Here is a 16,487-nt window from a genome sequence, read left to right as displayed (position 1 = left end):
CCAAACATAATAAATGTCTTTAACTTGAACTTTTAGTACAATTTCCAGGATCACAAAGAATTTTGGACACTAAATTTTTTATTAGGTACCCCATATCATCAAAAAGTCCTTAAGCTGGCTTCTTTGAATCAACTCCCTTATCAACGCATGATCGACGGCGAGGTAAGACTAGAGGAGCGAGAGAGGGTAAGTACAGTTAGAAAATAACAAATAGACAATACAGAGCACGCAGCATCTCCAACGGAAATAGACAAGACAGAGCAGGCAGCATCTTCAACGGTTTTGCAATTGAGATTTACATTTGACTAATTTATAAAAAAAACTCAAACTGAGGTATTCAATGGTTTTGCATTTTGACAAAGTTGGCAAATAAAGGAGGAAATTTGGTATTTTTGTCAAACCCCGGACGACTTGGCAAAGGCCGATTGGTCCTCCCGCGCGGTTTTTGGTCTCCCGCGCGTCTCTGACTCCTCTTCGCGCCATATAGGAGAAACTTCCATCCCGACATATCGCGACACAAAATCCTGATCAGCCTCCGACTCCTCTTCACGACACAAAGTCTCACCACGCTTCGCGTCCGCCTCGCAAAGAAACCCCTCCACACGCGCCGCCGTCCCAATCACCCCACGGCCGACCATCTGGTTCACGATCCCCTAGAACACCAACCTCTTCAGGCCGGTCTTGTATCGACGCTAGGTGAACCACGATGCCCTGGCGGCCTGCAGTACTCCGTCTCCCACTTTTTTCCTTGAAGCGAACGCGCCAGTGTGAACTGAAGGAGGCGGCGGCGCAACACAATGCGCGGGAGAACGCGCGAGACTTCCCGTGCGACGGAGTGGAGGCCGCGAAGAGAAAAAGCGCGTGAAAAAATAACGACCAGGTCCACCATTTGGTTTTGCCAACTCAATTTTGCTAAAATCATTGGAAACACTCAATTTTTTGACTTGGCATATTGATTTAAGACTTGGCAAACTTCTTGTTTTGCAAAATAAAATTTATAAAACCGTTAGAGATGCTCTAAATCAATCAATAAAGATGGGTCTCTTAAGTTGTCTATCTATGTTAATAATTAAAAAAACAAAGAAAAGTACTTTTTAGAATTCCAATCAAATGTCTAGTCTCATGTAACACATCTATACCACTGCACTACAACGTGACATGAGAGTGTGTGTAGCATATTGTTTTTATATTATATTTTATAATTTTGTATTAAATATTTTGATGGTTAAATGATTTCAAAGGATAAAGTTTAACTATAGCTCTGTATGTATTGTAAAAAAATTGAATATCAAATATGAGAACAAAAATGAATATTTAAGACTCTAAATGTCTGCAAATGAAAAACTTGTCAACAATTGTATATGGCGTTGACCACTACAAAATTGTTATTTACCATATCAACGTTAGAGGTGGTTTAGAGCAACTACAAGAGCTTGACTAAAATTAGTAGTCAAATTCTATTGTTTTAGCCATTTTGTAAGATAACTTCTTAAAAAAGAAGAGATCCACAACAACCTTGCTATCTTAGAAAATCAGATAGCTAGTGACAGTGGTTGGCTATATATGATCACCGAAAATCAAGGGATAGCCAACTTTTTATTTTATAAAAACAGATAGCACTTATTCGAGCCTAATTTTCTGCTATACAAATTCTAAAATAGCCTCCACAACAAGAATAGCCAAGCTATTTGAATTGCTCTTACAAACTTTTAAATCTAAATTTCAAAATCTCAGAATTTTGGACACATATTTGCGACTTTAAAAGACTTCAACTAAAAGAAATTAACTATAGACCACGCCAACATCCTAGATCATTCAAAAAAAATCTAAAATTCAAATTCAAATTCTCAAAATAAAAAATAAAAAATGAACTCTAAATAACTTCAAATAAAAAATTCAACTGTAAAGTTGTTTATCGTGTCGATTTATATAATTTTTTGATATAAAATTTGTCTTTATCCAACCTCATACAAAAAAAAATTATGGACTATTTTTTTATGCAAGTATTTCTAGAGGTGGCCTCTTAAGAGTGCAATTAATAATCATTTTTAGAGGTGAACATTTTTAAAAAAAATCTAAATTGAACTCTAGCGTCCACACCTCTTCGGTTGCACTGGTATTTTGGGGTTGCCTCTGCTTTTTTTTTCTTTTTTTCCTCTGCTTTCTTTTATGTATAGGAAAGGAAACGAAACGACGTATAGTAACTGTGGGCAACAAAACCCTGCAGCAGTTTGAGCCCAGCAGCGTTGCTTGATTCCAGTTGGAGCCCAGCAATATGCTTTCCTGTTCGATTCAAAGTTGTAAAGAAAATCCAGCCAGCCCAGCATGCATGAGGCCGTGGCCCGTGGGAGCCGCCGGCAGTCTCGCTCGCGCGGTGCCAGTGGCCATGTGTGCCGTGCCGCCAATGCCTGGACTGGACACTGGAGGCAGGACCCAGCCCACGACCAACACGTGAGTCTGCATGGACTCTGGATGCCGGCCGCCGAGATCTGCCGTGATCGTGACGGTGACGCACACTGCATACCTTGCGCGTGGTTTGCACACGGCGCCCTGACGACGCACGTGTGACGTGTATGGACACCGTACCATGTGTACCAGCCTTCATGTGAAGTCTTGTTTGTATGTAGTCGGATTCGCATCAATCCACATATGTTGAGGTGGATTGAAGTGTAATTTAAACTAAATTTCACCTCAATCCACTCCAACACGTGGATTGAGGTGAATCCGACGACATCCAAACAAAACCTGAGGTGTACATACACGTCACACGTGCGTCCGTCCTGCTTTTAATTTGGCTCGGATGAGGAAGAATGAGATCTCGGTGATGTTGAACGTTATTACGTACTACAACAAGTTGCGGGCACCAAAATTAGAACATGTCTACATCATCGTGTGATATGTGACGGTCTTGTTACGTGCAGTGCTTTTTGGCTGTACCATTTACCGGCACTGATGCGGTCTATGTGCCTTGTCGCGTCGTGCGCCCGCCAATTCCTCGTCCTCGCCACGCGCGCGCGCGGCCGTGTGCCGTACGGACGTGTCGATCCAAAGGAAACCGGCCGGTTGCTAGGGCCTTGTTTAGTTTTAAAAAAAATTATAAATTTTTTTTTTCAAATTTTCTGTTATATTGAATTTTACAGTATATGTATAAAATATTAAATATAAATAAAAAAAATAATTGATTCTATAATTTATTTATAATTTGCGACATGAGTCTTTGAAACTAGTTCGTCTATAAATGAATAATATTTATCAAATAAAAACAAAAATGCTACCGTGTTTATTTTGTAAAAAAAGAAAAACTAACCAATGCCTAGCTACTTCCTTATGTCTATTTCAAATTATAAGATATTCCAATAATTTTAGAGAGTTAAAACATCTTAAATTTAATTAAAAATATAAAAAATTATAAAAATTCATAAGATCAAATAGATATATTATAAAAATATAATTAATGAAAAATCTAATGATATTTAGTTAGTATCATAAAATGTTATAATTTCATCATATAAATTTAATCAAACTTGAGATACTTTGACTTTCCAAAATTCTTAGAATGACTTATAATTTGAGATGGAGGGAGCAGCTCGCATCACATAGGAAGGAGTGAGGAGTGGTTAAAACTAGGTTTAGAGGCCTTGTTAAATTTTGCAAAAAAAATTAGATTCTTTGTCACATCAAATTTTACGGCATATGCATAGAGCATTAATATAGATAAAAAAAATAATTAATTATATAGTTTATCTGTAATTTATGAGACGAATCTTTTAAGCCTAGTTAGTTCATGATTAAATAATATTTGTTAAATACAAACGAAAGTGTTACCGTGTCTATTTTGCAAAAAAAAAAAATTAGAACCAAACAAGGCCAGAGTTTCGTGGGCCCACTCATGTTCCTGTGTTTATGTTACTGTGTAGCACATGCATCGATCTTGTCTAGTTCCCCTAAAAAATACAAAAAAAATTCAAAGTTCTCTGTCAAATCAAATCTTACGACACATGCATAGAGCATTAAATATAGATTAAAAAAATAACTAATTGCACAGTTTATTTATAATTTGACAAATTTTTAAGCTTAGTTAATCCATGGTTGGACAATAATTATTAAATACAAACGAAAATATTATAGTATCAAAATCTAAAAACTTTTTAAATGTAAACCAGGCCTAGCTAGAAAACGCAACGAGACGACGCTGATCTTTTTTAGTTATCGTACAAGTATTTCGGACTCCAGCATTCACGTGTGAGTGCGTATAGCCGTTCAAAAACACACCTGTAGGCTGTAGCACTTAGAACGGTTGATACAGAAGTTTCAAATACAGCCCAATGAAGATAATCAACATACCTTTTCTATCATATTTCTACTTTTCACATCCAACCTTGTTGAAGAGGTCTAATCATGATCTCGAGGTAACAATCGACATATATACCTTACCAGAATTAACATTGCCTATATAAAAAAAATAAACATTTGTTCTGCACTCACAGGGGCAGATGCCCAGACCACCGTACCAGTAGCTAGTGCAACCATCGATCAGAATTCAGAAATCAGAATGCATGCATGCATGGTTGCTTCGTGCACGGGAAGAAATTAAATTCTGAAACTAGAAACTAGGCGACTATTCCTCTGACGATCAACGACCAGTGCCCGTTCTCAATCGTCTCCATTCAACGGCGATTCGCCGTCGCCGGTTGCTTCTTCCATCATCGCACGCTGCGACCTTTCCCGGCCTCTCCCTGTGGGTCGATCTCTCTCGCTATCATCGCTCCAAAATAACGACTACTACAAGCAGGCTATCTAGTGGCGGTCAAACCATGATCAGTTGATCACCACACACTGACTTAATTATATTAATTACCTATATATAATAATAAAGCATATATATATTCTGATATTCATCACTACAGAGGACAACGAATTAAGCTGCTATTGCAATGAGCGAGCTAGAGAGCCTAGATCGAGCCTAGCTAGCCTAACTATACCCGACATATATATGGAAGGCCAACCGAGAGACGGCGGCGGCGGCGGCGCATCGTGGGGGCCGCCGCTGCCGGCTCCCGCTGAACCCACCAGGCGGCCGACGACGCACCAGCGGCAGCAGCAGGTGAAGGTGAAGCACATCGTCACGAGGGAGGTGAGCACGGACGTGGCCAATTTCAAGGACGTCGTGCAAAGGCTCACTGGGAAGGACTCGGCGGCCGCGCGCGCCGCCGTGGTGGCTGCCGGCGCCGACGGCACGAGCTGCTGGAGCAGTGGCGGCGGCGCCGCGGTCGCCGCCGTCCGCGGGGCTACTACTTCTACTGGGGTTACTTCGGGTGCAGTCGTGTTTGAGGACAACGTGGCCGGAGCCGGAGCGACGACGACGACGTTCCTGTCGTCGGAGGAGGACACGAGGCGATGGTGGTGGGGTGCGTGAGTGATCGCAGGCATGCTGCATGCCACGGTGTGCCATCTTATTCTTGTGCGCTAGCTAGCTCTACATATGCGCATTTCCAATCCTTCTATTTTGATTGTTTTTACTTTTGGATTTATGTTTTCTAGGCAAACAATTTTTGCCAATGATTATTATGAAGGTTCGAAGTTTTATTAATATATTATTATTTTCTTCTGTTTACTAAGGCCATGTTTGGTTCCCCTTACTAAATTTTAGCTAACTAAAATTATTTTAGCTACTCTTGAGACTAGTGGGACTAAACTATTTTAGCTTCTTTTAGTCACTGTGTTTGGAACTTTAGCTACTAAGAGCAACTCCAAGAGCTTGGCTAAACTTAATAGCCAAATTCCATTGTTTAGCCATTTTATAAAATAGAAAACTGCTTAAAAAAGAAGAAGTTCACAACAGTCTTGCTATTTTACAAAATCAGATAGCTAGTGTTAGTGGTTGGCTATATATGGACACCGAAAATCAAGGGATAGCCAACTTTCTATTTTACAAACCAGATGGCACATTTTACTTTGCAAATTCTAAAATAGCCTTTCCAAAAAGAATAGTCAAGCTGTTGGAGTTGCTCTAAAGTGACTAAAGTTTAGCTAGCTAAAATTTAGCAAGAGGAACCAAACAGGCCTTAAGAAGTCATTGCATGTGTGACTGCGTGTATAATTTCACAAACCCTCACCTCCCACAACCATTCGAGAAGCAAGAATTCTTTTCCATGAAGGAGGCTTCTTTTTTTTTGTCACATTTGCTGGTCTTTAGTCACCTGAAACTTCAGGAGATTAGTTATATTACACTATGCCTGCTGTTTTTTTGCTGCAAAATTGACGTAAACAACGAGATGAGCATAACGCATGGCCAACGATGTCGCCGGATGGTTTGCAAAAAGATAGGCACCCGAATAATAGCAATCACCTTGTTTTGTACAACAAAATAAGGAGGCGCCTTAAAAATACAGATATACTATATGCCAACCACGTGATTTACTCCTGTCCAACACTTGATTTCTGCTCGCCCGCGCTCAACCCACGCCTGCAGCTCCTCCCCCTATCTCGTCCAGCAACGCTAGCGCTGACGAGGTAGGCGGACTCCTCCTCCTCCTCCTGGATTTGTGCCCACCAGAGATGAAGATGATGGCGGTGGTGCCTAGGGGTTCGGCGAGCATCTCCCCCTCTTTCTTCTCCAACTATGATGGGTATAGAAGGGGACGATCGAGAGAGGCAGGCATGCCAGGCGGTGGGGATAGTGGTCGGCTGTTTAGGGGTCCTAGTGGCAGCGGGGGCGTCGTGGCCGTTCGCTGAAGTTAGAGAAGAAATATGTGACGAGAGGAGGGAAGGGGAAGAGGGAGGCCGCCATAGGAACAGTAGAGCTTGGCTAGAGCTCCGCGCCGTGGCTGCAGCTACCACGGTGGAGCTCTAGCCAAGCCCTACCGTGCTGCAGCGAGGGAGAGGAAAGATTATGAACAATTGTAGGGGCTGGGGATTCCATCAAAGCCGTTCAAGTATGATCTAGTGGTTGTTTAAAAAATCGAGTGTGGAGAGATCCTTCAACACTGAGTTATTCCAAAGACAGACTCTAATAATAAGAAGGTAATAGGAAAGAAGAATGAGACAATTAAAGGACGACGCTCTAAGCAGCTTAAAATCTCAGACTTAACATATGGCTGAAACCACCTAAAAAAGTTTTTCCATCTACGACTACAGCCACAAAAAAGTTGCTTGACACAGTTACTTGTATTCTCATGTGTACTACAAAATGAAATGGTAAAAATCTAAAAAAAAAACTCCTCCACCGTCCATCAAAACAAGGTGATAAATAGTCCATCTAAATCATCTCATATGTCTCCAAACATCCAAAGCCATTCACTAGCCGACCAGTAGTCATAAATGGTTGACAAACTGCAAACAACGATTAACACATCTAACGATAAAAAGATACTCCTTTGAGCATAATTGAGCTTATTCGTTTCACAAAGCCCCATCTCGAGCATTCCACCTTCTGGTAAACCAATAGGGCATAGCAGAATTCTAGCCAAGGAAGTTCCTAGTAGCAGAACAACCACAAGATTTAGAGGACAGCCTCAAGAGAAATGCCTCTAAGTAGACCATAGTGTCAACTAACATTCATCACCGTCGCCACCCAACTCAGGCTTTTCACCTTGAAACCCAAAGGGGCACTTTGCCTTAAAATATCTAAGTGGCACCCTAAGGCGCCACCATATATAATTGGCACCATCATTAAGCCGAGCAAGGCTTCCTCCGATTCATCCACTTAGATTAATTGTAACCACCATACAATGAGGTTACTACAGTGTTTATGGTTGCCACCCTCTATATAGAGGAACTGGATGGTGATGAGTGTAGATCAAAGTTTAATCTCGCCATGGATTCACTGACCATGGAAAGGGCCAATTGTTGCCAAAGGAATCTGAGGAGTCACCACCTGCCATGAGTAGATCGGCTCGCTTTGTCATGTGTAAGCAAACTCAACAATCATGAAAGCAAATAAAAAAAACACAATGAGAAGCCAAACATCTCCCTCAAAAGAAACTCCTACAGTATGGCAAGGTCTAACTGCTCCTAAATAGATTTTTTTACAAACGTGGCTGCTGATGCAACTCGGTTCACCATGGCATGCTTAGTCACGGTTAGCGTCTCCTCCACCACCACCAACGTCTTCTACACCGCCATCAAGATCTGAGTGTGGGATAAGGATGGGTATGCAACATATATAGAGGTTTTTGGTGTCATACAAAATACCAATTTAAAAAAATTGCTTGGATGAGTGTTGCATATGTAGTATTAGGTCAAACCTAAGTCAAGTATTTCTCAATTCTTGCCCCAGTTTCAAAATCATGACTACTCCAAAATTGTTGCAATAACTTCTTTGTGTGGTTTTGACTAAGTCAACTCTATGACAAAGACACTTTCAAAATAAAATGTTTTCCAAAGAAATTTAAGTTGGGTTGAATTTGAGCATACACGCTCGGATTCAACTTGAATCTTTTGCACATGATTTCAAAAATATTATGTCTAAAACATAAAACCCTAACACTGCTCTCTCATCTTTTTTCAAAAAGGGAATTTCTAATTAATTTAAGCAGCCACATACTTAGTTAAAAAGCATGTGTGCTTGGCGATGTGTCATATAGGTTAACCATGCTATATTAGTTGGACCGTGGGTCATAATTAAATCTAAATTTATCATGGATCAAGACCTAGACCCTTGCAACTTGAATAGCATTGCATATATATTTATGCCCTTCTTGAGTTGCTTCTTATAGATTTCTTGAATTATTTCAACTACAAATAATATTTCCCCAGAACTACAAGTCTACAACCCGATGTGTAAAAGTATATGTGTGTACATGCATACTATATTACAAATAGAATGGAGAGGGGTAAGTAGGGGTAAAGGAAGGAAAGACAAGGGGGCTAAAAGCCCAGCGGCCCAGTGAATCTGAGCTGAGCTGGCCCAAGCCCAGTGACCAAGTGTGCTAAGCTATATACGAAAATAATAATGGAACTCAACTTTACATCCACTCAGAATGTGGAGGATATATTTATTTGAGTTTTCATCACCCTTTATAATTTCGAGTGTGACATGCTGCAACGACAACGACGGGACGGAAGCTAGGAATCAGAATAATTCGGTCGATCGGAACCGACTTTATTTGGCTTCCCCCGGCCTGCCAACAACCAGAATAATGATTTGTCAAAGGACTAATTTTCCATGCCAAAAGGGCGCACCCCGGATCGGAGAACTTGCAATCGAGCTGCAGCTGCATGTTGATCCAGCTTGCATATGCTCCGGACACGGGGACTAGGTGAGGTGACACCAATATGAAACAGATCGTCGCCTTTAATTCCTTTTTATATTTTTATCATGATCCACCACACTCTAGCAAGCTTTTATCAAGAGCGCTAAGTTATTGCACAAAACTCTACTCTTCTCATCTTCGAAAAGCAACTCCACCACATGCATCATCCCCGGCTTTATTAATGTTGCCAAAAGGTTTTTGTTGTGGACGATGGATATACGAGACGGGGATCGAAATTGCTCTCGATCGGCTGGACGATTCTTGTATTTTTCAATTTTTCATATTATGAGATAATAAGGCTTGTCACGGTTGTCACTCACTCAGTCACTAGTCTCTCCCCCGATCTTGCTGAGAATTCATATAACTTGGATATAGTAGCCAGTGCGCAAGTAGCAAGCTACATGGTGCACACACGTGCGGTGACTCCTTTAATTTTCAGTTCATGTTTGTTTCGCATTCAGTCAGATCCCCCAATTAATAGTCTCCAAACGATGGAAACTACAGTGTGCTAGCTACTATCAAAACCATGCACGACCCCTTTGTTGTAACCTTGGAACATTCTAAAACACGGCGTCGAGCTAGCCATACCTGTCTTGCTCCATATATATAGTCGCGCCCTCAAGCGCGCGCGGCCAAAGCAAAGCCGCTCTCCCGATCGTGATTCGTTTCGGCCGGGGAGACTGTGGACATCGTCAGGAACTGTCGACACGATATCATGACACGTCGACCGGACGATCGAGGACGTACATATACGACTGTGGTTACTACGTTAGCAGCAGCACCGAGAGATCGATCAGCAATCGTCGTCGTCTCGGTCTTCAATTTACTCAAAAACCATATACATCGACGACCCTCCATCCATCGATCGCTCCTTTTTCTTTCCAGGTCGGCTAGGTCTCTCGTGCCAAAGCGGGGACGCGAAGTAAAGTGAGCTAGCTAGCTAGAGAGAACGGCATCTGTGCTAGTACCGCCCTTTCCACACCGCGCGACGATCGACACACAGGGTCGTCGACGAAGAGATCGACAAAGAGAAGCTGGGGTGGCGCACAGGTGCAGCACGCAATATTCTCACGCACGCACTACAGGTCGCCAGAGAGAGTCGTGTAGCAGGCCGGTAGAGCTAGCTAGCGATGATCGAGCAATGCAAGTTGCAAGAGATCGATCGAAGGGATCGAATCGGTTCCACCACCATACGTACCCATCGGCATCTTCTCGCGTTTCCCGTTGCATGCATGGATGCATATGCAAAAAACCTATATGTGACTTGACAGCACAGGCCAACAACCACTCCAATGATATCGATAATAAGCAAGCTAATAAGACAGCCATCGAGATATATATGTATAGAGGCCGACCGCGAGGCGGCAGCGAGCGCGCACGCAGCTGCATGCAAGTACTTAACAGCACCAACAGCGACGTCCACCAAACAACCTCCTCCTCTCTGATCATGGATTAATCATGCATCATCAACCAGCCACGTCGTCGTCGTCTGGCGGAGGTTAGGCACGCCGCTGCTGGCCCTGCACCCGCCCGTAACGACGTAGCTTCCCATGCATTATTATTCCCCCCGCCCGGCCTGCAGGTAATAAGCCAAATCCCAGCTGGGCGCCGCTAGCTCTCCCGTCGCCACGCGCGCGCCCAATCATGCGTGCGCGCGCCGGCCGGGCCATCGAGGCGGCGATATATAGCTTTGCCAGTGCCAGTCCGCGTCGTCGATCGGCTTGACGCGGCCGCGCGCGGGAGAGAATGATCGGCGCGGCGCGGGCTTGGGTGCGGTGGCGTCGGCGTCGGCGTCGGCGTCGCGTTCGAAAGCAACGCCGGCCGGGCCGATCGGGAGCGCGCGCGCGCGCAGCCGCAGTGCCGTGCAGAGCAAGCCGCGGCCTGCTGACTGGCTGCTGCTCTACCCAGATGCCTATAGCTTTGATCCGTGGTGACTCGTCAGATAGAGCGCGAGAGAGAGAGTGGTGGACGATGCTGCTGGGTGTGTGACAGGAACAGGAACAGGGTGTGGAGGTGGACGTGTGGTGTGGCGATGCCGCCACGCACGCACGCGCGCGCGCTTGGGTGCGTGTCGCCGTCTCACACAGCTAAGATGGCTTGCGACTTGCGATGACTTCGCGTGTTGCCCCGTCTCTCTCGCCCCGTTGTTGCCGCAGTGCCGCCGCTGTCATCGTCTCCATCATCATCATCATCGGCGGCGATGGATGGATGATCAAGTGTTGCGGCCATTCGTCCGGCCGGCCAAAGTCGAGCGTCTTTTCCACGGAGTGTTTACTACGAGGGAATTAAGACGATGGTGGTGGCGGCGTTAGGATTAGTGGATCCATCACAGTGCAATGATTGATTGATTCAGATGAAGGCAGTAGTGGAAACTACTAGCTATATAGCTAGGCTACGCTAGGCTAGATATTCGTGTTTCAGCGGCAATGCTAGCATTAAGCATTTGATAATATCCTTGCATGGGCCAAGTAAGCACTTTGGGCAGCCAGGATTTGGCACCGGATCGGATAATAACATGGCCAAGCAAAAGTTAGTTATTTGTCTGCATCGTCCATGCATTCCAGCTGGATCGAGCTACCACTGCACGGCACTGCACACAGTGCGAGTTCGTTACGAATGTAGGTCTGCTGGTAGTGGTATAGATAGTGGTGAAGTTGCACGGGGGACTTATCTTTAATCGACTGAGACAGAAAGCCTAATGCCTGTGGCTTCTGTGTAGTACCACCTTGTTAAAGTGTAATCACTGGCCCTAGTATTGTGGCGCTGCGAGTCATGCCCTCTTTGTTGCCTGCATCAAGTGGGTCTGGGTTGGGCCAGTGGGCCTTGTGTTCCATCGCTTTTTCTCAGCTTTGGGAGCACAAACACACAAAAAAGCATGCATATGCTATCGCACCCTTGCTGTGTTGCAGATTCCTATACACGCTTGCTTCAATGAAAGCAGAGACACATTGGCAGGTTTGAGTTTAATGGTGGTGATCTGCTTGGCCGTGCAGGGCCCTCTCCTCCATCATCATCATTATCCCATCGGTTAAGTTGTTGTGATGTTGCAGTGTTGGCACCCATGGCACAATAGTACTCGAGTTTAAGGCATGTCCAGTACCTGTCCGTCCATACATACATCATACATCCATTAATCCATAGTGTGCCGCTCTGTTTTGATTTGGAAACACTTGCAAAACATCTAGTACCATAAAAGCAAACGCAACCTGCTCATGTACTGCATACATTTCACATGCACGCGACACGACCACACACACACCCATAGTATTTTAGGTGCAGGTTCCCCTTTACAGGCGCAAAGTTTACAGAGTGAGGGCGAAGGAGAAGGAGACGACGTCGTTACGACGAGTGCCGGTCACTCACGTCTGCCTCCAATTCTACTACTCTGTAGACCCCCCCCTATCCTTCCCTGAGATACTGCAAACTGAAAGTAACCTACCAACCCAAAAAAGTCTCGGACGTCCAAGTTTTCATCAGCGAAGAAAAAGGAGAGGGCCGAGGCAGCAAAGCAGAGCAAGGCAGAGAGGAAATCGTCCCGGGCACGGGACTGTGGCGCAGCCAGCCACGCCACGCACCGGTTAATCCTCGATTACCGGCTGGAAAACGCCCGTGGATCGCCATCATTCGCCTGGGACTCGCGCCTGATTGGCCCTCCTCATCATTGCCCACCCGAAAGGGCCTTTAGAAAGCTCCCCGCGAAAAAAAAAGAATCACATGGAAAGTCGCCTCGCCGGTGGATCGCAAAGCGGTGGTGGAGGAAAAGAGCGCCGCCACAGCGCACGAAAATGCGCTGCCCATCCTCCTCGCCGGAGCGCCTGCCGGTGCCCCGCCCGGGCTAAGGAACCGCCGGAACGGGCGCGCGCGATCCGTGTCGGGCGTCTGGTCGGCCGTGCTTGTTTGCTTGCTTAATATACTATTAAAATGAGATGATGACATGTGGTAAGACAAAGATTGACAGAGGGCTCGGCGCGGACGGTGGGGATGGTGTTGTAACGGCCGAATTGCGTCCGGCGCGTGATCTGGACCGTCGGATGCCGATTGGGGTGAGGGGCCGAGTCCTGTGCCGTGGGACCCGTGTCTACAGTCTGCACGGGACAGTGGTCGCCGGGATACCGCCGGCGCAAAAGGCGAGGCGCTGGTAGTACTACATGCAGATACACCTGTATCTGCCTGCGAAAGTTTTGTTGGCGAAGGCGCCGTGGCAGGCGTCACGAGGGCGAGGCTATAAAAAGGTGTCCCAGGCCAACCGTGTCGTTCAAGGGGAGCGCTCTGCTCGACTTCGACTCCTCCACTGCTCCGGCTCTGCTCTGCCAGTCCTCGCGTAGCGGTGTATAGGCTGAGAGGCAAGGCGAGATGAGGAGCGGGCGGCGGATGGCGGCGGCGCTGGTGGCGGTGGTGTGGTCGTCGTGGGCGCTGGCGCTGGCGGCGGCGGCGCAGAGCTACAATGCCGTCTTCAACTTCGGCGACTCCATCACCGACACCGGGAACCTCTGCACCAACGGGAGGCCGTCGTCGATCACCTTCACCCAGCCGCCCTACGGCGAGACCTACTTCGGCACGCCGACGTGCCGCTGCTGCGACGGCCGCGTCATCCCGGACTTCCTCAGTACGTCACGCGCGCCTGCTCCCTAATTAAATTCCGCTCTGGCTGGATCTCGCCTGGGCAGCCTGGCCCACTGTCCTGTGGGACTGTTGTGGGTGCGTGGTGGGTGGATGCTGATGTACGGTGGTCCTCCGCTCCCACACACAACGCTGCAGGCTCCAAGTTCGGGCTGCCGTTCCTCCCGCCGTCCAAGTCGACGACGGCCGACTTCAAGAAAGGCGCCAACATGGCCATCACCGGCGCCACCGCCATGGACGCGCCCTTCTTCCGCTCGCTCGGCCTCTCCGACAAGATCTGGAACAACGGGCCCATCAGCTTCCAGCTGCAGTGGTTCCAGCAAATCTCCTCCGCCGTCTGCGGCAACGGTGAGCATGAATGGAAATAAAAAAGCCTGTCATTTTCTCTGTGCCACGCCATGGGTCCCCTGACGATCGATCAATTGCAATTGCATCCGTCTGTCGGGTCACCACGATCAATCGCAGACTGCAAGAGCTACCTGGGCAACTCCCTGTTCGTGTTCGGCGAGTTCGGGGGCAACGACTACAACGCGATGCTGTTCGGCAACTACAACGCGGACCAGGCGAGCACGTACACGCCGCAGATCGTGAGCACCATCGCCAACGGGGTCGAGAAGCTGATCGCGATGGGCGCCACGGACATCGTGGTGCCCGGGGTGCTCCCCATCGGCTGCTTCCCCATCTACCTCACCATCTACGGCACCTCCAACAGCGGCGACTACGACAGCCTCGGGTGCCTCAAGAAGTTCAACGACCTGTCCACCAACCACAACAACCAGCTCCAGACGCAGATCTCCAGCCTCCAGGCCAAGTACAAGTCCGCCCGCATCATGTACGCCGACTTCTACTCCGCCGTCTACGACATGGTCAAGAACCCCGGCAGCTACGGTACGTATATATATATATATATATATACATACTCCTGCCATGCATGGTCCCTCCTCGCCGCCGCCGTCGTCGTCGTCGCCGACCTCGCGATCGACCGCCGACGCACGCACATGTGGTCGGATAGGGGACGGGACTACGAGAGTCAAGTGGTGACGAAACGGTAGCAGTAGACGGACTGGTGTCTGTGACCGCTGCAAGCAAGTTGTCACGCACCTCGAGCATCCGTGACGACGGCCGGCTTGGCGGGTACTGCCCGGCGCAGGCCAGCTTTCAAACAGCGCGCTTGGCGCTTCCGGCGGCCCCCCCACATCCGTCCATCCGTCGCAGAGCGCGCGCCTCTTCAATGCGCCGTCCTGGCAGTGGCAGTCAGTCACCTCACCTTCTACGCGTTTTGGCGTGCAAGCGCGTGAGAGGCCCCGCCCCTGCCGTGCCGCCCGTTCGAATCTCGTCACGTGTGTAAAACCCAGTATGCGTGTCCGTCCGATCCGATCCATGTGCACGACACGACATAGGGTTCAGGGTGCGGGCCTGCACTGCACTGCGGCGGTCTGCAGCGGCGAGACGGACGACATGCCCGTTGCTCCTCGTGCACTGCGGAAGCGTGGGCGTGTCGTGCGGCGGCGAATAGAAAAATGGCCCCGATCCGCGCTCGTGACGGCTGCCTGGTGCCTGCCCTGCCGCGCGCATTTTGCCGGATCTTGCCGCACTGGCGCGAAGCGAGAGAGCCCCGACCCCAATTATGGGGACGATGATGGCGGACCGCGGACGCACCGGCTCCGCCTCGGCGTCGCGGTCGTGAGACGAGTACCGCGCATGTTCCCGAACTTGCCGAGACCGAGACCGGCCACGTTCCTCCCCACCCAACACATGCGAATTGAAACGCCGGCCAGCGCCGCGGGGCACTGCACTGCTCCTGCACGTTGCGTTCCCGCCCGCGCCGGAGCGCGCACTGCTCCTCCTGCTTCGTGTGATGTGCGTCTCACCGCGTGTTTCTCTTTTGCAACGTATACTGCAGGGTTCAGCACGGTGTTCCAGACGTGCTGCGGGGCGGGAGGCGGCAAGTACAACTACCAGAACAGCGCGCGGTGCGGCATGTCGGGCGCCTCGGCGTGCTCCAACCCGGCGGCGCACCTCAGCTGGGACGGCATCCACCTCACCGAGGCCGCGTACAAGCAGATCACCGACGGCTGGCTCAACGGGCCCTACTGCCGCCCGGCGATCCTCCACAGCTAAGCTAAGCCCATCGTCAGGGACTCAGGGGCAGCAGAGCGAGCGGGGACCGATTAATTAATTACTATTTTTTATTTGTTGTTGTTGTTATTATATCTTCTGTGTTTATGTTGCCGGGAAAAAAGTGTCTCGGCAACTGCATGCATCTGTTTTTCTTGTTCTTCCCTGTTGTAACTTATATATATTATATTATGTATACTGGTCTTCATTTACAAATCAAATGGTATATATTTTCATGGAACTTTTTACTCTGGTCTGCCTGTGCGTGGCATGTGGTCGGGGCTTTTGAGAAAACTTTTCCAGCAATCAATCTCCCACGGTAAATCCTGTTCCTGTCTCAGGCTATCCATGTCACCCGTCAGGGCACGTGAAGGCCGTGACAGGGGTCTTTGCGCAAGGCTCCAACGCTGCAACGCACCATCACGAAGGCACGAGCTCGTGACCAATTCGGGATGAGAATGCCAACAAAAGCAAAGTGAAACACCGCGCTCCAAG

At 47.8% G+C, this 16,487-nt stretch overlaps 1 protein-coding gene across 1 annotated transcript; it reads left to right on the top strand.

Annotated features, from left to right (window-relative positions):
* On the top strand, positions 13,491 to 16,235 carry LOC8071344 (GDSL esterase/lipase At5g45910). The gene is made up of 4 exons (XM_002437816.2): positions 13,491 to 13,860; positions 14,013 to 14,222; positions 14,340 to 14,762; positions 15,778 to 16,235. Exons 1-4 carry the CDS (start codon positions 13,608 to 13,610, stop codon positions 15,993 to 15,995), a joined length of 1,104 nt encoding a protein of 367 aa, XP_002437861.1. The 5' UTR covers positions 13,491 to 13,607; the 3' UTR covers positions 15,996 to 16,235.

This window comes from Sorghum bicolor, chromosome 10 (genome assembly GCF_000003195.3).
Source record: "Sorghum bicolor cultivar BTx623 chromosome 10, Sorghum_bicolor_NCBIv3, whole genome shotgun sequence".
Lineage (NCBI taxonomy): Eukaryota > Viridiplantae > Streptophyta > Magnoliopsida > Poales > Poaceae > Sorghum > Sorghum bicolor.
This window is presented reverse-complemented; position numbering and strand designations above follow the sequence as displayed.